Genomic DNA, 21,718 nt, shown 5'->3' on the forward strand with positions numbered 1-21,718 from the left:
AGTCGAGGATTGATGTGAGCGACCCGAAGCAGAACAACGCGCTGTGAGTTTTGTTTGGGAGTGTGCTGGGACCCTGTTTAGTGCGAAACAGAGAGTGTGTATACAGTAAACAGTAATGGGGTGCAGAACACGACCAGCTCCCTGATAGTCAAAATGTCCTCAAAATGCAGTCAGATAACGCGAGAGTCAGTTCCTCACCTACAACAATACAATCCACCCATCTCCGACCAGCAACTGTCCGCAACTAATGCAACCCACGACCAAGAATCCAAGATCTGATAAGAGCCATTGGTCAAGGATGGCTGTGCATAAGTGGCTAATACCGTGGCTGGTGGCCCGCCCAAACTCTAAGCAGAGGCTGGACCGAACGCTTACCTGACTGACGGCCTCACTGCTGCGCTTATCGCTCGTCTTCTGCTTCTGATCTTTCTCGTCCGCTCTCTGCTCTTCTCCGTATCGCCAGTCCACTTGTCGCCCTCTCACCCTTACTTGCTCTTCCCATAATGCCGGCATCGAACTGTACTTACTCCTCCTCCGTCCGCTCCGTCCTCTGCCCTTTTCGCTGACCGTCCTTCTAGTTCTCTACGCCTGCGTGGCGCACGGTACCACCGTCCTTGCCGACTATGCTCCCATCCGCTCGAACGCAAACGCCGTCGCCGCCCTCATCCTCCCCAAGATCCCCGTCGAGGACGACACAAAAGTAAGCTTGCTCTGTATTTGTCTTGCGCTCCTCATCTCCAGCATTGCTAATCTCACCCCTCCAGTTGACCTACATCCACAATAACTGGCTCGTCCACTACATTACCACCGCCGCCAACGATGTCGTTCCCGAGGGCGTCACCTTCCTCGCCATCACCCTCTCCACCGTCCCGCGCCGAGTTCCATTTGCCTACCTGGTCGAGGTCCAGCGCAAGTTCAACGAGACTTTCGCCGAGGAGCAAGTCGGCGAGTGCGACCAGCCCTACGCCCTCGCTTCCTTCTCGCACACGCTCGGCCAGCTCATGATTAAGGCCGATTCGACGCAGGACCGCGCCGCTACCGTGCGTCAGGAAATCGACCAGGTCAAGGACATCATGTCGCAGAACATCGAGCGCGTGATTGAGCGGGGCGAGCGCATCGAGAACCTCGTCGACAAGACCGACCACATGAACCAGACCGCTTTCGCCTTCCGCAAGCGCTCGACTGCCTTGCGGCGTGAGATGTGGTGGAAGAACAAGCGGTTGCTTGTCATGATTGTCATTGCTGTCATCTTCCTCATCTACGTACTCGTTGGCTTCGGTTGCGGTCTGCCCTCATGGCAGAATTGCACCCGGGGAAACCAGAACAACAACAACAACAACAACAACGCCAACGGCAACAACGCCAACAACGGTAACAACGGTAACAACAACGGCAATAACTAAAAAACAAACCGCGACCTTGAAATTAATAGAAAAAAAGGGAAATGCAAGCTCTTAAACTGGCTTGAGACGTGTCTGAATGATTCATCTTACTAATTTGTCTTAAAACTAATATGACATTACTGCATCTTGAGTATTTTATCTTATTCAAACTTTTCTCGCTTTCTTTTTCATGAATTGTATATGCATTTCTTGTCATCTCTTCTCTTGTCTTCATTTCCGAAGACTTTTTTTCATTTGTAATTTGTCTGGAGTTATTGCTTTCTGATCCTGTATCGTGCGATATCAGCAGATACTGGTTTCTCTACCGACCTTTTATTTCCTTTCTTTTCTCATTTCGTTTTGCTTACTTTCTTTTCTTTTGCTTATTTTGGATTTTCAGGTGGGTTAATGGGATCGGATGGTGGAAGGGGCGGGGTGGTGCCCAACATTCAATTGTGCGAGCGAGAAATGTGACTTTTTGAGCTTTTGTCGTTACTGCTAGCCGGTCAATGAATCAAAATCGCACTGTTAAGAGACATTAGGCCTATGTTCTTTTCTATGAAATGTAGTAGATTACGTAGAGTTGGTACAGAAAAAATCTTAATCTATCATGCTAACCACCTTAACATAGTAAAAGCAAATGCTGATTGCAACTCATGAAGAATATATGACAGGAACAAAATGCTACAGGACAATATTTATATGATACAAAAGAAATCCCTAGACGCCAGTAACAAGCACGTGCAAGATACAATAATAAACAGATTACTTTTCAAAGAAGTCATCGTCTTCATCTCCAGCTTCTTCCGCATCATCCATCTCCTCCTCCGCAGCAGACCCTTGCTCGTCCTCAATCCCAGCCACCACAGGCTTCGCAGCAGCCTTCCACGACTTTTGGCCGCGGTATCCAAACATCAGCGAGTCAACGTTGACTTCACCGTTCTCGAGCATCCGGCCAGATGCGTCCCACCACTCGCGTCTTTTCTTGTCTGTCTTGTTCTCGCTCTCGATATTCGTCCGGTCGTTGAGCATACGCTCGAGACCGCCGTCGACATAGAGCGAGACATATCGCTCGGTTTCGGGAAAGCAGACAATGTAAGTCAGTTCGTGCTCCGCCAGACGCAGCTGCCGCTCGGCCTCTTTCTTTTGCTTCTTTGCTTCCTTCTTGGTAGCTTTGTCACCTCCAGCCTCCTCAACAGCCTTCTCAGCAACATCAAGCGCTTTCCTAGCCTTTGTAACCTTCCGATCCGCCTTGCGGCGCTCAACGAACCGCACCTGATGATACCGACGCTCGAGTCTCTTGGCCTGCGATCCCGCCTCTGCGGAAGCAAGTTCGAGTTTCAGAGCTTTGAGCGCGCGCTCTTGCTCGCGGTGCGCAAGCGCGGTGGTGTTCTTGCCGCCATTGGTGGCCTGGGCTTGCTGTGCGCGCTTGAGCAGACGTTCGAGGTCGCGGATCTTTTTGCGCAGGCGCGAGAGGGACGATGTGGTGGACGAGGAGGGGTTTTTCACTTCTTGGAACGCAGCTGCGCGTCTGCTGCTGCTTTTCGGCATGGCTGTGTGCTATTTCTGTTCTTTTGACTCGTCGGTTGAGTGTTTGGAGTGGTCTGTCGTCTAACGAAGGAGGGAAACAGCAATTCTCTGTCCTGATCAAGTACACCAGGGACCAGCGACAAGCTTTGGAGAAGAAAAAAAAATCGGCGCCGGGAGTTTGGCCGGGTAAATTGAAGTAGGCGAGCCGTTGGGAGTTTGCTGCGGGTTAGGGCGTAATTGTCAGCCGGCGGGCCCTGTAAATCACTTGCTAAGAAGAAGGAGGAAGATGAAGGGAGGAATGCTGGCTGTGAGGAAGAAGAGTTGAGGAATTGAGGCTATGCTACGGGTGGTTGAGGCCGGGAAGGAGAGATAAAGAGGACGGCGGAGTGGTGGTGCTGAGTGAGGCGATGCACTCATTCCTTACCTCTACGCATGTACGTACGTCTGGGCAGTGACCGATGAGATATGGCGAATATTAAGAGGAATCACAAGTGGACCAGCACGGTCGCTCATCAAAAATGATCAAAAATGCAGCGGACCAGAGCCAGGGACGTCGGCTGAGTACAGTGATCAGTAGACAGGAGCACGGACTTCGGCGAGCAGACGCGTTTTCGGCACGCGGTTTCTATAAATGCCTCTGGGTTCAAGGACATGAGAGGATGCTAAAGTCTAATGTGTCGGAAAAGGAAGATAGGAGAAGCAGGAAGAAACGCGGATGAAGGCGAGCTGGGACGGAAAAAGAGAAAAGCAGAGAAAGAAGAAGAAGGTGAAAAAGGAGATTAAGAGAGAAGGAGATGCAGCACAGAGGCTGTGAGTGCGATTATCAAACGTTTGTAGATTTGCTTTGACTGCGTGGAGAGCGAGTGGGACGGAGGGTGGGGCTCAGATAGTTGTTGATTTCGGCACCGAAGGAACGAGAAAACTGCTGCCAGTATCATCTGGGCACGCATAGGTAACGGATACCCAGGCTATGGAAGGAACGGGTTTGTTGTGACGGGGATAGAGGAGGAAGAGAGGCGTAGCAGGGGAGGAGACAAGACAAGACAACGACGACGACCCGCAGAGCAGGATGATCCAGCCTGGATACCGACAACGAGTTCATCAAAAGAACATGACATTACCGAATAACCATTCTGCGATTCTAAGCAATCCTCAACTGCCGAGTTAGTTGCTATTCTTAGTGACTCTGCAAGAGCTACCGCCTCAACCGTGCGGCGATGGCTCCGCAAGATGCCTGATGAAGATGGAGCCTTTTCCGCAGCACCAGCCCAGCGTCGGTGATTAAAACGATCGACTGAATAAAAGTAAAAGCAATTGCTGTCAATCCGCAGTCGGTCACAGCAGCACCAGCACATCCTGTGAGCAGGGCGTGGAGGCAGCGACACAGACGCGTGAGCGGACAGAGCCGGACCACGGTCGTGCGCAGATTTACCCTTTGGGTTCTTCTTCCGCGCGTCCTCCGTTACTTTGCTCTCCTCCACCGCTCTTCTTCTCTCTCTTCCACCCGGCTTCTTTCTTTTATCTCTTCACTTCTCTCTTTCTCTCTGTCGTAAACACTCCCGTCGCTCTTTGCAACCCCAGCACAGTCCTCTCCAGCAATGCCACCGATCGCATCCTCCTCCACATCCACCTCCACCTCCTCCTCCACATCTAAACACTCGCCCTCAGCCAAATCGGCCGCTCCTCTCAAACCCCGCCCCGACTCTGACTTTGATCTCGACAATATCATCGAGAGGCTGCTCAAGGTCCGCGGCAGTCGGCCGGGATCACACGTCGATCTGCACGAAACTGAAATCAGATTCCTCTGCCTCAAGGCTCGGGAGATCTTCATCTCTCAGCCGATCCTCCTCGAGCTCGAGGCTCCTCTGAAGGTCCGTCCGCTTCTTCCGCTGCTGTGTAATATTTACTGATTGACATTCGACTGACTCTCAACTTTTGTTTAGATTTGTGGTATGCTATTGTTCCGATCCTCCCTATCAACTACCAGATCAACATACTCACTCTCTCTATAGGCGACATTCACGGCCAGTACTTTGATCTCCTACGGCTGTTTGAGTATGGCGGTTTCCCTCCCGAGGCGAATTACCTCTTCCTGGGAGACTACGTCGATCGAGGCAAGCAATCTCTTGAGACCATCTGCTTGCTTCTGGCATATAAAATCAAATACCCCGAAAACTTCTTCATCCTCCGTGGCAACCATGAGTGTGCCTCCATCAACCGCATCTACGGCTTTTACGACGAGTGTACGCCACCACCCTCAATTGATCGATCTGCTTTCTAATACTGACTGCTTGCTGCTACTTTTTTTACATAGGCAAGCGAAGATACAATATCAAGCTGTGGAAAACATTCACAGACTGCTTCAATTGTTTACCGATCGCGGCGATCATCGATGAAAAGATATTTGCCATGCACGGCGGTCTTTCGCCCGATCTTACCAGCATGGAACAGATCCGCCGAGTCATGCGGCCGACTGACGTACGTATCTCTTCTGTTTACTGCTGATCACTCTTGTCTAACTCGATTTGATGCATAGCTTCCGGAATCTGGACTGATCTGCGATCTGCTCTGGTCGGATCCCGACTCTGATATTCTAGGCTGGGGCGAAAACGACCGGGGAATATCGGTAACCTTTGGTCGCGACGTCGTCACGAATTTCCTGCGCGAGCACGATCTCGGGCTGATATGTCGCGCGCACCAAGTAGTCGAGGACGGCTACGAATTCTTCTCGAAGCGGCAGCTCGTCACCATCTTTTCGGCGCCAAACTACTGCGGCGAGTTTGATAACGCGGGCGCGATGATGAGCGTCGACGAGTCGCTGCTGTGCTCGTTCCAGATCCTGAAGCCGGCGGAGAAGAAGGCGAGATATGGTATCAAAAAAGGTAGCATCCGAAACTAATCATCTTACAATTTTCTTTTCATTTTATATATCTCTTGAGTTGGTGATGGTTGGTCATCAAAGCACGGTTTTGTTTCTTTGTTCAAAAAAATGGGCGATAACGGATGGATGAGCTCCAATTCGGCGTATTAAGGAAGGAGGAGTAGGTGTTGTCTTTATCTTGTTCTCAGTTTATATTATTGTCGCTTCTTGATTTCTTCTCGTCAGAGCACAGAAGTTTTCGATATTTTTTATTTTGTAAATAGCATTATACTGTTTCTTTTTATCCCCCCAAAAATTAACGAATGAGTTTTAATTGTCAATCTAAATAAACAAAATATAAAATGTATGTACATAAAATGCATAGATCTGCTTGTATGAAAGGAGAGACGAGAAAGATCGATTACTCGTCTCTGGCCCACTGCTCTCTCCGCTTCTCTCTCATTAACCGGGCGGTGCTCTTGTACAAATTCCATCTGGACTTGATAATACCCAGCCGTCTGTCCATCTCATCCAGACGCTCCTGCGGCGAGCGCAAGACGAGCGCGATGAAGAAGTCCGAGCATCCAAACTCCTTCGCGAGCACCTTTCTCGTGTACTTGTTGGGATCTTGCTCACGCAGCTGCCTGATTTTCTCAATCTGCTCCTCGTCGAGATGGTATTTCTTCTCCTCGACCGCGCGCAGCGGCGGAGGCAGAACCTCGACGCCGGGGGCGGTGAGGACCTTTGCGCGCTCATGCGGCGGGAGGAAGATGTCTGGGGTGTCGAACGGCGAGGGAGCCGAGGGCGGAGGGTTGTATGTCAGTCCGGGAGGGAGGACGGGCGCGGCCTTGTTTGCCGACGACCGGGGGTTGTGACGGGTCGGGAAGGGCGTGTTGAATTTGGCGGGGTCTTTTAGTTTCGTGACTTTGTTCGGATTTGGGTCGGCTTGGACTGTGGCCGAGGACGAGAAGGGTCTGGAGGAGGAGGGGGAGGAAAATGGCGAGGCGGAGGGAGATGGTGATGAAGATGCGCTGAGTCCGCATCGTGTTGAGGCCGGACGTGATAGCAATGAAGTAGAAAGTGCTGCTCGTGAGGAGGATAAAGACGACGACGACGACGAGAGTACGGACGAGCAGACGAGGCGACGCCCACAGGAAGTCGCTTGCGGCAGCATCGTTGTCTTATTAGTGCAGCACTGTACTAACAAGTATGAAATCAGCTGCTTCTTGTTCGCAATTGCGCAGAGACACTCGACAGACAGCGAATTGAGCGACAGAAAGGTGGCTCCGACGATATTTTTCCAGGCGGTGAGAAAGGCAAAACTTTCGGCGGCCAACGGGAGCAGGTTACCCGGATTCTCCAGTTTCCCATGATTACATAACTCATGACTACATGTAGGGTTAATATAGGGTTACGGCTCTGCAGTGGAGTGTGGGTGACTGCGTGACTGCTCTTTCAGCTGCGGGCAGCCGGCGCCGGGTCTGCGCGCGGTCGAAGGATCGCTCGGAGGCAGATACGACGAAGTCGACAGCCCGTTCTTTCAGCTCTACACAACCAAACCAAACAATACATCTCGCATCTACTGTTCGAAATGGCCTCTACCCAGCGATCGGCTCTCAAGGACGTTGTCACCCGTGAATACACCATTCACATGCACACTCGTGTATGTTTTTCCTGTTGTTGCTGGGATTGGGCGTGAGGAGGAAGGATCGTGGGCAAGACTGAAGGTTGTGAGGTTCTCGCTGGTCAGTCAGTGTGAGAACTGTCGCAAAAGAGTCTAGGAAGAGCAGGATTCAGATAGAGAGTTACGGGAAATCGAGCAGCCGGCTGACAGTTTTTGTTTTGATCATCTAGGTCCACGGTGTCCAGTTCAAGAAGCGTGCTCCTACCGCCGTCAAGGAGATCAAGGCTTTTGCCTACAAGCACATGGTATGATACCTCCACTATGACTTTACAGTGTACAGAAGCAGCACGCGAAAGAGCGATCACTCTGCTATAAAAACGAACTCATTGCTCACATCTCATCAAATAGGGCACCAAGGACGTCCGTCTCGACCCCCAGCTGAACAAGGAGATCTGGAAGCAGGGAATCAAGGGTGTGCCATACAGACTGCGCCTGCGCATCTCGCGGAAGCGTAACGACGAGGAGAAGGCCAAGGAGCCCCTGTTTTCATACGTCCAGGCCGTCAACGTCAGCTCGTTCAAGGGTCTTCAGACCACCGTCGTCGAGGAGTCATAGGTTGCTTTTGTGTTTCGGTTCTAGTGGAGTGAGCGTCGAAGGTCATTAGATCGTCATGTACATTGGTTCAATAAAAGTTGCAAAAGATTTCCCACTATAGTCATCATGATCCAAATGGCACTGCGGTTGGCCTTACTTCTTCAGTAAATCTACGCATCGGAGTTGGCTTACTTCTTTGTGAGATATTTTCTCAGTAAATACATTTAATGTACTGATATGAATGAAGAATGAAATAAAAATAGACAAAAGAAAACAAAACGTAAACTGGTTTGCTACAAAATGAAGCTGCGACTTTTCAAAGAGGTGCCTCTTCAAAAGTCACCATCGTCATTCCATCCGACGTACTCTCGTCCAACAATTCTCCACACCATGACCTCTCCGCTCTTCAAATCTCCAAGTCGATAACTTTCTCCTCGGACACCTTTACCCTTTCCTCCTTCCTTCGTGCTCATCTGTCCAATCACCCTCACCTTCCTCTTCGTTCCATCCCACTCGCTCACGATCGCACTCACCACATCCGCGCCCGACCCGCCCACGTCGGCAGAGTACTTTTGATGCAACCCCCCCTTGTGGCCCTGAAACCTCGCGTTCTTAAACGTAATCACATCGCCCGCCCGGATCTCGTCCGTCTGCACAACACTCGCGTTCGCAAGATTACTATACACAACCTCGCCAAACGACCTGCTCCCCGCAGCCGGCAGCACGCCCTCGCCAAGCTTGCCAATCACCGCGCCCACAAACGCACTCGACGACCCGTCGCCGACAACCTTCCCTGCCGCGAGCGCGTCGTTCGCAATCTTCGTCGCCGCGCGCCCGTACCGCCCGTACCAGCTCTCGAGCTGCTCCTTGCGCGCACTCGGCGGCGGCGCGCTGTGCGTCTGCTCGAACTTTGCGCGCGCGGGGTTCTCGCGCTCGAAACTGACCTTGATCTGGCTCTGCGAGTAGTCGCCGTACAGCACGTAAATCGTCCGCATCACGACGCCGCGGCCGCGGCGCGAGTGGTAGCTTTCTTCGACTTCGTAGTATAGTTCGCCGCGACCGGCTTTGCTCGCAATCAGAGGCGGCACAGCCTCGGGCTCCGCCCACCATTGCGCAGGCTCGTTGAGCTCGAGGTCCCGCGCTGTGAAAGCGTCGTAGGAGGACTCCATCGACCGGCGCGGATCTGACACCATCATCGATCGGCGCGCCGACGATTTGTCCATCGACCGACGCGAAGTGGTTTGCTCGCTCGAACGACGCGGCGACTCGTAGGATCCTCTACTGCTCGGATGCGGCACAGGTGCCGGCGTCGTCGGCGGAGGGGGCGCGTAGTGTGCGGGAGGGCTTGTGGCAGGAGGTAGAGGCGGCGCGTAGTTGACCGGCGGAGGAGGCGAGGCAGCGTAGCCTCGCGCAACACCCACGCTGCTCTGGTACGCGGTGCTGTCGTACGTGTCCTCCGCTCCGTATTCTTCCTCATCGCTGTCGTCGTACGATGCAACAGTAGGCCGGCTCTGCGAGCTCGAATGCCGATGCAGACTGCGTTCTGCCGGCGGAGCAGTAGGTGGCACACTCGGCACCGGCGGCACTGGAGGAGCAGTAGCCACAGGGACGGGCGGCGGAGGGGGTAGCGTGCTTGCAGGTGGGGGCGGAGGAGCAGTAGCATGAGAGACAGACTGCTGGTGCACCGGCACTGGTGGCGGAACTGCAGCCACAGACGTAGCCGGGGGTGAAGTTGGGATCGGTGGGGGAACGGCCGACACAGGGCGCGGAGCCGAGGTCGGCGGGGGAGGCGGCACTGCGCGCTCATGTACTGGCGCCGGAACCTCTGGCTCGGGATAGTCGTCCTCATCTTCCTCTTCCTCTTCGTCGGAGGATTCGGTGTACGTAGGAGCACGAGCGGGCGGAGGCGGAGGCGCAGAAGCAGTAGTCGCAGGTGCCGGGGTCGCTACAGGCGCGGCTGCTGGTGGAGGCGGCGCGGAATCACTAAATTATTTGTTAGTCGGGGCTATACTGTCATGCTGCTAAACTTCAAACTGCAGCAGAAGCACTCACGATATATCAAGAGAAGCAGTTCTCTGTACTATAGCCGGTACGGTAGACTCTCCAGTCGCGTGGCGCGACACCGGGACAGGTTCTCCCGTTGCATGGCGCGATACTGGCACAGGTGGTGGTGCAGCAGTCTCAGCAACAGGTGCGCTCAATGTAGAGTTAGGCGCCGGGACATCGTCAACTTCTTCCTGCTCTGCTTCGGACTGCTCTTCCTCTTCTTCCACCTCCTCTTCTTCCTCGCTACTGCTTTCAGCTTCAGCAGCGGGAGCACGAGGTTGCATGGCCATACCCGGCATTGGAACCATAGGCAAGATCGGAACCGGTCTAGCCTGTTCTTCTTGCTCATCTTCGTCCCCCTCTTCTTCACCGTCATCTTCCGGCTGCTTCTCCTTCTTATGCGATTCAGGTGCATGCTTTGGCGTCGACTTGGGGGGGAATCCACCCATACCCATCGGCATACCCATTGGCATACCCATCGGCGCTCCGACACCTGGTAGGGCAAATGGCATACCCATTCCGCCGGACATCTTGGCCATGCGTTCCCGAATAGCCATTCGTCGAGCAACCTCGGGATCAATCTCCTCTTCCCCCTCCTCTTCCTCCTCCTCTTCCTCTTCTTCTTCACCGTCCTCCTCCTCAGCCCTCTCGGTGGCAGCAGCTGGCTCAGCCGCATACTCTGCAGCGGCTTCAGTCTCGGGGACTTCACCGCTCTCATACTGCTCATCTTGAGACTCAGGAATCGGCGCAGCGTGGGGAACAGGTGGTGGATGCTGCGGCTGGTGATACTCTTCAGCGCTCTCCTCGAGATCAGACTGGGTCGCAGCCTCTTCGGGTTCGTAGTACTTCTCCTCCGAGCGACGCGTGCTCGTATGCGGCACTTCTGGAATAACACCGGATGAAGAGACGTAAGAGTCAACAGACGTGCGCCGGGGTAGCTCTGCCTCGGTATCAATGCTCTGTCTAGGTGAGATGGCTGCCGGTGCAGCTTCTTCCGTGCCCGGAGCAGCGGCAGCAGCAGGAGCTTCCGAAGCGTGTTTTTTGTGCGTTTTCTTCTTCTTTGTGCCGGATGCTTTCGCGGCCGCAGCAGCCTGTTGCTCAAGCTGCATCTGCTGCAGCAGCGCGATCCGATCCTTCAGACTCGTACCGCCGGCCGTGATTGGTTCATGATGGGACTGATCCTCGCGCTCGATCGTCTCCTCTTCGACAGCAGCGGGCTGTGAGCTCGCAGAAGCTTCAAAACTAGAGCGGGTAGGGCTGGGATCACGCTGTTGTTTGTACTGGCTGCTGCTCTGCGGGGCAGGCGGGATGTATGCCGAAGGCGCGGGCGCAACGAACGGCTTGCGCACGAACGACTGAGTGACGGGCTTTGCCTGCGGAGTGACCGGCGCAGCGGCGGCAGTGTTGAACGCGGCAATCCTGTCCCTGAACGAGGACTTGAGACCGCCGCTGCTGCTGGATCCGGATCCGGAGCTGGCGGCGGCGGCAGCGGCGGCGGGTTGGGCAGCAGCAGCCGATGGTGAAGAGAGAGATCTTTCGGGAGCAGCGGCAGGGGTCTGGACAGGCGACTGAGAAGGCAATTGTGCAGGAGCAGCAGGCAGAGCGGTCTCTTTTACTGGCGAGACCGATACAGGAGCTGAGACTTCCGGCTCGGGGCTGCTGGGGACGGCGGCAGCAGGCGCGGGAGTGGGCGCGGGCGCGGGCGCTGGCTCAGAAGCCGGGGCAGCAGCCGGGGCCGGGGTAGCAGCGGGCTCGGCAGCGTGCGATCTGGGATGCGCGGGCGGTTTCGGACCAGCCTCCTGCTCGGTGATGAGCTCGACAAAGTTGCGAGGAAACATGCCCTCGTGGAGCGCGCCTGCGCTGTCAAAGTAGCGGCCGCTGAACCACTCGTCATCCTCGACGGCGGTGACCTGGATCTGGGAACCTACCGGGAATGAGAGGTCGTCCGGGTGGTCTGAGAGATACTCGTACACTGCCCTGACCTTGAAAGGCGGGTCCATGGTGCAGAAGTGGTTTCTGGGGAGTTGGTGAGGGTGAATGTGCGGTTGTTGATAGCGGATGCTGGGCAGAGTTGATGGCGGAGCGGCGCCTGGTGAGCCCGTCTTCACTGGCTGATCTGCCTGCAGCTTGGGTGAGTAAAGGATTAGGTAATATTTGATTGCAGCTTTTAAGATTGATTGACTGTATTTGGCAGTAGTAGAGATTTATTTAGAAGCGCTGCCTTAGCCAAATAACGCTGTATAGTACACTCGCAATTGTAACAGTATAACAAAAAGCAACACCAAGTCTAGTTATTCTAAGTCGTCCAACTCATCGTCTTTCTTCTTCGCAGCCCATTCAACAAAAAAGTCCGAGTCTCTGAGCGGTCGTGTTTTCAGAGCATCGTTCTCCTCAGTTGGCACGAACTTCATGCCGTGCTTTTTCCTGTGGTCTCTGAAATACTCCCGGATGGGAATCATGGCCGCGTCGCGACACGCCTCCTTGATGCCGCTGCCGCTCAAACCTTCCATGTGTCTGGCGACTTTCTCAAAGTCGAATGGCTCCTCCAGTGTAGTACCGTGTAAAGAAAGCTTTAGAATTTCTATCCGTTTCTTCAAGTCTGGTAGTCGGATGCCATATCGCTTGGGCATGCGTCGCAAGAAAGCAGCATCGATATCGTTAGGCCGGTTAGTTGCTCCAAGGATAACGATGCGGCCTCCGCTCGAGAGACCGTCCCACTGGGTCATAAACTCCGACTTGACCATCGACATTGCCTCGTTATCGTTTGTTTCGCGCGAGCGCAGGAACGAGTCGATTTCGTCGATGAAGACGATGCATGGCTCGAGCTTGCGCGCAAGAGAGAATATCGCGGCCGCGTACTTGTTTGATTCACCGAACCATTTGTCGGTTATGGATGAGATCTTGACGTTGAGAAATGTTGCGGACGATTCGTGCGCGAGGGCCTTGGCAATCATCGTCTTGCCGCAGCCAGGCGGGCCGTATAGAAGTACGCCTTTAGGGGCCTGTAGGAGCGGAGAGCTTCCCGAAAAGAGACCCGGACTATATAACGAAATATCAAACGTAAGCGATAGGAAAGTCAGAAGATGCTTGTATCAGAACGTACACTGTGAGTGGATAGACGACAGTCTCGCGCAGGTCGTCGATTATATCCTCCAAACCACCAATGTCGTCAAACTTGACGTTGATGTCCTCCGGAATACACTCCTGGATCAGTGAGATCTCATGCGAGTTAAGCGGCACATTCCGACCGTCCTTTTTCAGTTTCTCTCTGACTTTGCTGAGATTGGGCTTCAGCTGGAGTTTTGTGCTGCGGTGCTGAAGGATATACGTGGTAAGAAAAGCGGCCGAGACGGAGATCGCCACTCTGAACGCGAGACTGCTGACGATGATACCGGCGGCCGATAGGATCTTTGATGACGAGGAAGACGATTTCGGCGTGAAGAGGTCCGGGTTGAGCATTGTTGAGGGAATGAGCATGGCTGCGTCGGGGACGGCGGTCGTGGACGGAGAGTGGCGGGAGGTTGAGTTTGGTGGTTTTATGTGGTGTTGGAACTCCCAACGCACATGTGATGTCGACTTGCTGCGTGTAGATGTGTTTTGTATACTATAGTTGCTACGAGATATTATGATAATTGGTAGTTTAAGTCGATTGAATGATAGATAAAGTACATTTTCACTATTCAACGCACAGGACCTGCTTACGCCAGATCTCGCTAGCATCAGGCCCCTCAACAACCACGACATCTCCCACAAACCTACTAATGCTCTCGTCATTCCTGAGCGCTCGGTTTTCGTCTGCGACAACAACAAAGATCGACTCCGTCTCATCTGTAGCTAGATGTCGTAATATGGGCTTTATTGATTCGGCTTTGGAAAGAGTGAAGACGTGGGTGGGATGCGTCACGTAATCTGCCCTGAGAGTCGCGAGTGAGGGAATGGTAGGGGTTTGCGAAGAGGATGGTTCTGTGAGGTAGGTTGGATAGAGAATCAGAAGGTCAACTAGATCCTTTGTAGTAGAGTCCAGGAGGTTCAAAGACGCGAGTTTCTATATTTGATATTAGCGGGGGTTTCCAGAGCAGACGCGTCCTAGACTATACATACTTCGGACATGACGACGGCGACCTTGCGCTTGCGAGCTGGTCTCGCCTGCTTTCCCATATGTGATTTGCCTGCGTTGTCATTGCTGTTGTCGTCCTCACTGACTCCATGTTCACTGGCATCGCTATTGCTTCCCCGCGAACTCAGCCACCACCGCGACAGAGGCTCAGAGAGATATTTGTACGCCAGCACAGCAGCGGTGGTGGCTACAGCTGCGACCAGTACTGTAGAAGCCGTTGATCTTCTCTGGGTTGGTCGTCGCGTCGACATTGTATTGTGCTTGTGGATCAGTCTGGGGTGAGGATGGCTGTTTTGAAGAGAAGTGAAAATGAATCAGGGGATTTGGGAGAGGTCGAAGGTCAACCGAGGTCGAGCTGTCAATTGATCTGTTCAGTCTCGTTGATGTTTCCACTTCAGCACCATTGAACTGTTACAAGATCTGAACGATCATCAGAACGATACAAAGATTCTGACTAGATCATTTATTTCTGCATTCTGCTTGAACAGACTCACTCTATATTACATAACATATTAATCATCATTGAACAAGCAAAACCCTACAGAAACAAATCACGTGCAAGACCGAGAAGTTTATGGTGAAGGCTCCGCACGAGCCCCCGAGTTCTGCATTAGCCGTGCTGGGAACTGCGCACGCGTAGAGGCACTGATAGCAAAGATTACTGTCGATAAGAGGAGATAGAAGAGAGCGGATGTGTGTGTTTAGCACAGATCTGACGAGCGCACCTCTTTCCTACGTGTTTGTGAGTGTACTTCCAGATTAGGAAATACGAGAGAAGGCTTCGACACCGGGCAGGAAAGCAGATGGAAGCGGACCCAACAAAGCGCAGGCGTCGGTAGATTCGAGCACGACAGGTCTGCATAACGCGTCGCTGGTGGGTGTAGGTAGAGTGTAAATAGAGGTGTTTCTGTATTGAAGTGAGATAGTAGAGTAGTATAATCATCTGTCTGTTCTGTCCCTGTTCTACTAACAATACAACACAATCCAACAACAATGTTCTTGTCTGCGCTTCACTCCGGACTTAATTTCATAGGGTTTCTCCGAGGCCCCGATAATGAACTGTGGAGATAAAACTCTATTCCTCCTCCATATCTCCCTCTCCTCGGCCTCCTCTTCTCCTCCTCTCTTCTCCCCCATACACTCTTTTACCGCTCTCATGCTGGTGCAGGCTCACTCCCTGGCTGCCCGGCCAACAGCCGTCGAGCTCTGTCTCATGTTCTTCGTCGCCCTCGGCTCCCTCACCTACGGTTACTCCTCCTCCATTATCTCCACCACGCGCGGGCAGCCCTCCTTCAACTCCTACTTCTCCCTCGACACCGCCTCAAACGCGACCCAGCTTAATGGCGCTATGGACGGCCTTTTCCAGGCCGGTGGCTTGTTTGGCGCGCTTACCGTTAGCTATCTCGCAGATACCTTCGGCCGGCGGAAATGTATCGTCCTCGGCTCGCTGCTGTGCGTCATAGGTAGCGCGCTCCAGGCGGGCTCGGTCCACGTCGCCATGTTCATCGCAGTGCGCTTCATCACCGGCTTTGGCGTTGGCCAACTTCTTACCTCTGTCCCCATGTACCAGTCCGAGCTTTCGCGGCCTTACTCGCGAGGCCTCACCGTTGGCACTCACGGCGTCATGATCGTCATCGGCTACACTCTCTCCTCCTGGGTCGGCGTGGGCTTCTACTACGTCGACGCCGGTGGTGCGCAGTGGCGCGTGCCGCTGGCAATCCAAGCGGTGTTTCCGCTCATTCTTGGAGTGTTTGTCATGTTCCTACCCGAGTCGCCGCGCTGGCTGCTGATGCAAGACCGCTCCGACGACGCGCAGGCAATCATCCTACGCGTCCACCGCGACAGCGCCGACCCGGACCATCGCGCTGCAAAGCTCGAGTTTCTGCAAATGGAGCAGCAGTGGCAACTTGAGCGCAGCTCATCTGTCAGCTGGACTGACGCCTTCAAAAAGCCGCATTACCGCAAACGCATGATTATCGGATTCTGCACCCTCGCCGCGGGCCAGGCTACCGGCACATTAGTGATCAACAACTACGGCCCGACGCTGTACGCCGACCTCGGCTTCAGCTCTGCAAACTCGCTCATCATCCAAGGCGGCTGGATCACGCTTTCTGTGATTGGAAACTCAGTCAATGCGCTCACTATCGACTGGCTCGGTAGAAAGAAGCAGCTGCTGATCGGCCTGGCGGGCTGCACACTCGCGCTCATCGGCGAGTGTGTCTCGCTCTCGACGTATGAGCGCACAGGCGGCCGCGGCGCGTCGATTGCCGCCGTCGTGTTTTTGTTCCTGCACGTTTTCATCTACGGGCTCAACATGGACGTGACCTCGTACGTGTACTCGTCCGAAATCATGCCGAACCAGCTGCGCGCAAAGGGCGTCTCTTTCAGCATGTGCGGTCTCTTCCTCAGCACGATCGTGTACCTCGAGGCCGCAAGCACCGCGTTTGCAAATATCGGGTGGAAATACTACCTCGTCTTCATCTGCATGTCGGTCTTTTTCTTTTTCTTGATTCTCTTCTACTTCCCAGAGACTAAGGACATGTCGCTCGAGGAGATGGCCACCGTCTTTGGCGACGAGGTCACCGATATCAATCTTCACAAGACCGATACCGACGAATACCAGATGGAGGAGAAAAATGAGTGTCTCGAGTCTGTACGGACCTTTGAAGCTGTCTAATATGCAATCTTTGCTTAACCTTGCTTTATCTTCCTGTATTTATTTATCCCACATCCTATCTATTATGCTGTTAATATTAATTACACATCTACTCGCTACATAACATTACATCAGAACCGCTTTCCAAACTGAATGCCCATCTCCGGATTCCAAACCCCACTCCCTCCTTCTTTACCTTTACTCAACACCGCCGCCGGCAGCCCCTGAGCCCTCGGCGCCGGCAGCGGACTCTCACTTCTCTGCTCCCGCGAGATATTGATACTCTCGAACCTAGCCGCAAGCTCAGACTCTTCGTCCCGCAGCTGCACCCGCCGACTATACACGAAATCGCTGACCTCGTCCTGCAACTGCGCAAGCGCACCGCTCAGCTCGTTGTAAAACTTCCGGCCTTCGGATAGATGCTCGGCGAGCTCTTGGTACTTGTAGTACCCCGCCTCGAGACTCTGCAGCGCCCGCTCGCGCTCGGTCGACACGTCTCCGCGAGAGCGCGCGACTGCAGCTGAAAAGTCCATGTTTGCCAGCTCGATATCAACCAGCAGCGCGCTCTGCTCCTCAGTCTCTTTCTCCACGCGCGCTTTATCAGCGTCATAAAGCGACGCAAGCCGATCAGTAAACGCCTTTTCAAACATCGAAGGATCAATCTTCCCCAACGGATCAAGCTGCTCGAGCCGCGCGCTCTCGCTCAGTACCAGATCAGTCACATCGTCATTCGTTGCTTTCTCGCGAACCTGCTCGACAAACTTCCGCCGCGCGTATTCGAGCCTAGAAACTTGCGCCATCTTGCTGCGCATCTCCTCTAGTCGCTTCTCGAGCTCGGGCGACAGCTCGGCCGAGGACCCACTGGGCACGTACTTTTCAATCACGCTCGGGTCTTCCGAAAGCAATCTCAGCACCTGCTCGTTCTCTCTGAAAGTAGCCCGCACGGTTTCGTCACTCGCAGATGCAGTCTTCAGAGCAGCAGCAAACTGCTCAAGTCGCGCGTACTGCTCTTTCGCAGCCTCGCGACTGGTGAGCCGGCGCCAGCCAGAGGTGCCATAGCGAGCACGCATGTCGTCGTCCTCCTTGCGCTCAGCCTCTAGCGTCTCCGCTGCAGCTACGTACATCGAGTTATTCATCTGTGCCAGATTTCGCACATCCTCAATAGAAGCCTTGAGTGCCGTGTATCCTCCGCTTGCGCGGACTTCTGCGGCATGAGCAATAAGGGAAGGGGGAAGGCCGACAGGCCGCTCGAGCGCCTGCAGCGACCCCGGCAGGCCCATTCTCGTCAGGAATTCGTGCAGCTGGGCAGTCAGCACGTCGATCTTGTTGATGATGAGATGGTTGATGAGCGTGTCGCGACGGTCGACGTAGATACTGGCAGCCTGATGAGCAGCAAACGGTACGAGCTTGATGAACAACGGTGGACCGTACGGCGATCCCGGTTTCAGCGCCTCACTCGTGTCCTTGATCTCGGGCGGAACTGCGGCCGACACCGTCACCGCTCCTTTCAACGGCGGCATAGTAGAAAGTGAAGGGACCATGACGAGGTAGATCAGATCGTTGTCTTTCTCGGCGCGAGCGAGGTCGGATTTGAGTTTCGTCTGCAGACCCTTGAGGTCATCAGCAACAGCCGGAGACACATGCTTTGCGCTTGCAAGCGCACGCTTGACCGCCTCAAGCGCAAGCTGGATCCGAGCAATCTCGTCGCCGTACTTTGCAGACGCCAGCGAGTCAGCCGCGGCACGGTACTGGGCCGCCGCCTCGAAATGGTGCTTTTTGCAGGTGATGTGGTGGATCCAGTCTGACTTTATCGAGGAGGTCTTGAGAGTCGCGTCCAGAGCCTTGGAGTAGAATATAGAGACCTGGATCGCGAGCTTTGCGATCGTCTTATCCTTGAGCCCATCAACGACTGCTTTTTGCCAAAAACACTCTTGAGCCTGCGCAAGACAGAGGTTGATAAGCACGTCGAGAGTGTGGTTATTGAGATCTTCAGGTGGCGAGAGCTTAAGTTCGGGGTTGACGCTCTCTTTCAGAAAAAGAAAGCAGCCGGCGGCGGACTGAAAGTGTTGCGCCGCGTTCTTGAGACCCGTCGGCGTTGTGCGATTTTCATCTGCGGCGAGAAGCGTGTGCAGCGCTGCGATGTTGTAGAGCACGTTTGCGCGCTCAAACTGCAGATCGGGGTGCTGGACTGCTGCTGAGGTGGCGTAGGTGAGTGTAGAGTACCATTTGAAGGTGAAAAGCGTTGATGGGAACTTGGAGGAGAGAAAGGTGAGCTGGGTGAAGTACCTGTAGTCACAACGTTAGCAAACAAATGGCAATAAACAAACCAGTTTGAAGCAAAACAACGTACTTTGTAAGAGTAGTAATACTCTGAGCTCGCAGATCAAGCTCAACAATCGACGCACGCAAGCTGTCGAGGGCAGAGATATCGGTCTTGAACATATCAGGGTGCTGATCGTAGCTGTTTTCAATGTACGAGCGCATAGCCGGACCCAGCTCGATCGGCTCTGTCCTCCGAAGAGGAACTGTGAGCATATTTGTTGCCATTAAATCTATTGTGCGGAGCTGTTGCTGTTCTATAGTATTATCGCGGTGAGGTGGATCTCGAACAGTGGTGGAAAAAAATAATGAGAGCTGGCAAGCTGATGTGGAGCAGAAGCGATGAAGTCATAGGAAAAACAATGGCACGTGACAAAATTGAAACCTTAATGGAGAAAGCCGAATTGAAATCTGATGCTTGATTTGGCTGATATTCACGATAACATTTCTACTCTTCCGTGATAGTAGAAGAGAGTCTCTGAGTATACTACTTTGCTGTATAATCACAGACAGATACAAGTCGAGTCTGCTTCTACCAGCACTTCACCGACTATTCAGGTACGAGACCCTGAAGCGCACGTACCTGAGATCATCATCTCGGCCATCAACCCATTAAACCGGCAACATCTTCATCCGTTCTCAATTCCAGATCCAGATCGTCGATATGCTCGCCAGATCGCGTCTCAAAATCAGACCAGGCTCTCTGTACTCATCCAGTCACTGCTACAGAACCACTCTGACCTCCTCTCACCATGGTCTCCCTCGCAGAGCATCCCTCTCCTCTTCATCAAAGCAATCCACCACCACTACATCCAGAACCAAGATCGCCACAGCGGCGGCAGTAGTCGCCACAGCTGCCGCATCAGCATGCTACGTAAACTACAACAAAACCGGTCTGATTCACAACGACACCCGCCCGGTCGAACCATCGAAGCTGCCGCCAAACTACGCCGCCGTCACCGGCCCAACTGTCGAGCTCCCGCGTCCGTTCTCGACAAAGTCGACGCGCATGCTCGACGACCACGACGTCTCGTCGAGGATCAGAGAACATGAGGAGTCGTATACTGTCGATCGCAACTCGGGAGTCACGAGATTCGACGTCGATCAGCTGGCGAGTAACCCGCAGATTGAGGACGATTTCGTGGTCAAGGTCGTCAACGTCGACTTTGCGGACGGCAAGCATGATTGGTGCTTTTTTGGCGTCTTTGATGGCCATGGGTTTGTGCACCACTTCAACATATCTGAAGGTTTTTTTTTTTGCTTTGCTGACTAGTTTGTTTTGACAGAGGATGGAACACATCAGCAAAGCTGAGGGAACTACTCGTTCCTTATGTCGCACGCGAGCTGACTGCGACAATCGAGCCCTCCAAGGTTTCCTCGGCTTATAGCCTCGAGTCCCCCGAGAACGCGAGCAAGATCGACGAGGCAATCCAGTCTGCGTTTCTCAGACTAGATGACGACATCGTGAAAAAGCCATTCAACTACCTTCTCGAGAACCCGTCCATGCCCGCGTCGGCGGAGATGCTCATGCCCGCAATGTCGGGATCCTGCGCTCTGCTCTCGGTATACGACGCCGCTACCTCGACCCTCCGTGTAGCCTGCACCGGCGACTCGCGCGCGGTCTGGGGACACAGAAACCAGTCTGGCGAGTGGACAGCCACGCCGCTCTCTTACGACCAGTGCGGCCGCAACCAGTCCGAGGCGCAGCGGATCCGCTCTGAGCATCCAGGCGAATCCGGCGTGATTGAGCGCGGCCGCGTACTAGGCCGTCTCGAGCCCACGCGTGCGTTTGGCGACGCGCGCTACAAGCTTCCGCAGAACATGATCAATAACGCGGTCAGAATGTTCTTTGGCCGTGTGGCACCGGATAACAGCGTCTCGCCTCCGTACGTGACGGCGAAGCCCGACGTCGTGACTGCAAAGGTCCAGCCTGGTGATTTCCTCATCCTCGCCACCGACGGAATCTGGGACGAGATCTCGTCGACCGATGCCGTGCAGCTTGTGGTCGAGTGGGTCAAAAAACACGAGGTCGAGCATAAAGGTCTTCCCCCGCCGGGCGTGCACTCGCACGTTCGCAAGGGCGGCATTCTGGCGCCAATTTCCGACCACTCTGACGTGAAGATCGTGAACGACACTGCTGCGTTTAGCGAGCGCATGCGGGGAGGACATGCGCGTGCCGATAGCGAGTTGCGTCGCTCGACGGCGCCGCAGAAGAGGTTCAAGGGAATGTTTGTGATTGAGGATGATAACGCGGCAGCGCATATCATCAGGAACTCGCTTGGCGGCGCGGATAAAGATCGGACGGCGATGCTGCTTAGCATTCCGCCTGGCTCGTCGCGAAGATATAGAGACGATATGACGTGTCTTGTTGTTTTCTTTGGCGACAAGACGGAGCAGGAAGCTAGTGGGAAGATTACACCGATAAAGTAGGTGATGCGGTAGACGGTAGACTGTTGCATCATAGTACAGTATTATTAGTAGTTATAGTATAGTATAGTATAATATCTCATTGATAGTACAGATCTTTTCAAAGCAATTCGAATAACTAAATATGCAAGAAAAAGAACACCAGCGCCACAAACAAAGGACG

General features: G+C 53.7%; 10 protein-coding genes across 10 annotated transcripts; 5 read left to right on the forward strand and 5 right to left on the reverse strand.

Annotated features, from left to right (window-relative positions):
* Positions 1-503: 503 nt before the first annotated feature.
* On the forward strand, positions 504-1,403 carry BZA70DRAFT_287713 (synaptobrevin-domain-containing protein; the record flags this gene model as incomplete). Its single annotated transcript, XM_064913975.1, has 3 exons — positions 504-519; positions 579-700; positions 765-1,403. 3 exons carry the CDS (start codon positions 504-506, stop codon positions 1,401-1,403), a joined length of 777 nt encoding a protein of 258 aa, XP_064771442.1.
* Positions 1,404-2,147: 744 nt separating this feature from the next.
* BZA70DRAFT_287714 (uncharacterized protein) lies at positions 2,148-2,933 on the reverse strand (the record flags this gene model as incomplete). The annotated part of the gene is made up of 1 exon (XM_064913976.1): positions 2,148-2,933. The coding sequence occupies one exon, from the start codon at positions 2,931-2,933 to the stop codon at positions 2,148-2,150; it is 786 nt and encodes a 261-aa protein (XP_064771443.1).
* Positions 2,934-4,342: 1,409 nt separating this feature from the next.
* BZA70DRAFT_273665 (uncharacterized protein) lies at positions 4,343-6,101 on the forward strand. Its single transcript, XM_064911865.1, has 5 exons — positions 4,343-4,783; positions 4,856-4,862; positions 4,925-5,155; positions 5,227-5,390; positions 5,449-6,101. Exons 1-5 carry the CDS (start codon positions 4,511-4,513, stop codon positions 5,809-5,811), a joined length of 1,038 nt encoding a protein of 345 aa, XP_064771444.1. The 5' UTR covers positions 4,343-4,510; the 3' UTR covers positions 5,812-6,101.
* Positions 6,102-7,206, reverse strand: BZA70DRAFT_273666 (mitochondrial ribosomal protein subunit L20-domain-containing protein). The gene has a single exon (XM_064911866.1). The coding sequence runs from the start codon at positions 6,944-6,946 to the stop codon at positions 6,194-6,196; it is 753 nt and encodes a 250-aa protein (XP_064771445.1). The 5' UTR covers positions 6,947-7,206; the 3' UTR covers positions 6,102-6,193.
* A 157-nt stretch (positions 7,207-7,363) lies between these two features.
* Positions 7,364-8,011, forward strand: BZA70DRAFT_234825 (ribosomal protein L31e; the record flags this gene model as incomplete). Its single annotated transcript, XM_064910314.1, has 3 exons — positions 7,364-7,435; positions 7,627-7,701; positions 7,805-8,011. The coding sequence occupies 3 exons, from the start codon at positions 7,364-7,366 to the stop codon at positions 8,009-8,011; spliced, it is 354 nt and encodes a 117-aa protein (XP_064771446.1).
* A 180-nt stretch (positions 8,012-8,191) lies between these two features.
* BZA70DRAFT_50123 (uncharacterized protein) lies at positions 8,192-10,876 on the reverse strand. The gene is made up of 3 exons (XM_064915153.1): positions 10,407-10,876; positions 10,043-10,263; positions 8,192-9,973 (listed from the first exon to the last, which is right to left on the reverse strand). Exons 1-3 carry the CDS (start codon positions 10,761-10,763, stop codon positions 8,323-8,325), a joined length of 2,229 nt encoding a protein of 742 aa, XP_064771447.1. The 5' UTR covers positions 10,764-10,876; the 3' UTR covers positions 8,192-8,322.
* A 1,451-nt stretch (positions 10,877-12,327) lies between these two features.
* Positions 12,328-13,495, reverse strand: BZA70DRAFT_233389 (P-loop containing nucleoside triphosphate hydrolase protein; the record flags this gene model as incomplete). Its single annotated transcript, XM_064910256.1, has 2 exons — positions 12,328-13,075; positions 13,140-13,495. The coding sequence occupies 2 exons, from the start codon at positions 13,493-13,495 to the stop codon at positions 12,328-12,330; spliced, it is 1,104 nt and encodes a 367-aa protein (XP_064771448.1).
* A 1,757-nt stretch (positions 13,496-15,252) lies between these two features.
* BZA70DRAFT_273674 (MFS transporter) lies at positions 15,253-16,903 on the forward strand. The gene has a single exon (XM_064911867.1). The coding sequence runs from the start codon at positions 15,310-15,312 to the stop codon at positions 16,828-16,830; it is 1,521 nt and encodes a 506-aa protein (XP_064771449.1). The 5' UTR covers positions 15,253-15,309; the 3' UTR covers positions 16,831-16,903.
* BZA70DRAFT_273675 (BRO1-like domain-containing protein) lies at positions 16,904-19,435 on the reverse strand. The gene is made up of 2 exons (XM_064911868.1): positions 19,160-19,435; positions 16,904-19,095 (listed from the first exon to the last, which is right to left on the reverse strand). The coding sequence occupies exons 1-2, from the start codon at positions 19,354-19,356 to the stop codon at positions 16,941-16,943; spliced, it is 2,352 nt and encodes a 783-aa protein (XP_064771450.1). The 5' UTR covers positions 19,357-19,435; the 3' UTR covers positions 16,904-16,940.
* Positions 19,436-19,552: 117 nt separating this feature from the next.
* On the forward strand, positions 19,553-21,610 carry BZA70DRAFT_273676 (phosphatase 2C-like domain-containing protein). The gene is made up of 2 exons (XM_064911869.1): positions 19,553-20,346; positions 20,415-21,610. The coding sequence occupies exons 1-2, from the start codon at positions 19,793-19,795 to the stop codon at positions 21,556-21,558; spliced, it is 1,698 nt and encodes a 565-aa protein (XP_064771451.1). The 5' UTR covers positions 19,553-19,792; the 3' UTR covers positions 21,559-21,610.
* Positions 21,611-21,718: the final 108 nt, after the last annotated feature.

This window comes from Myxozyma melibiosi (genome assembly GCF_037950935.1).
Source record: "Myxozyma melibiosi strain Phaff 52-87 chromosome Unknown BZA70scaffold_1, whole genome shotgun sequence".
Lineage (NCBI taxonomy): Eukaryota > Fungi > Ascomycota > Lipomycetes > Lipomycetales > Lipomycetaceae > Myxozyma > Myxozyma melibiosi.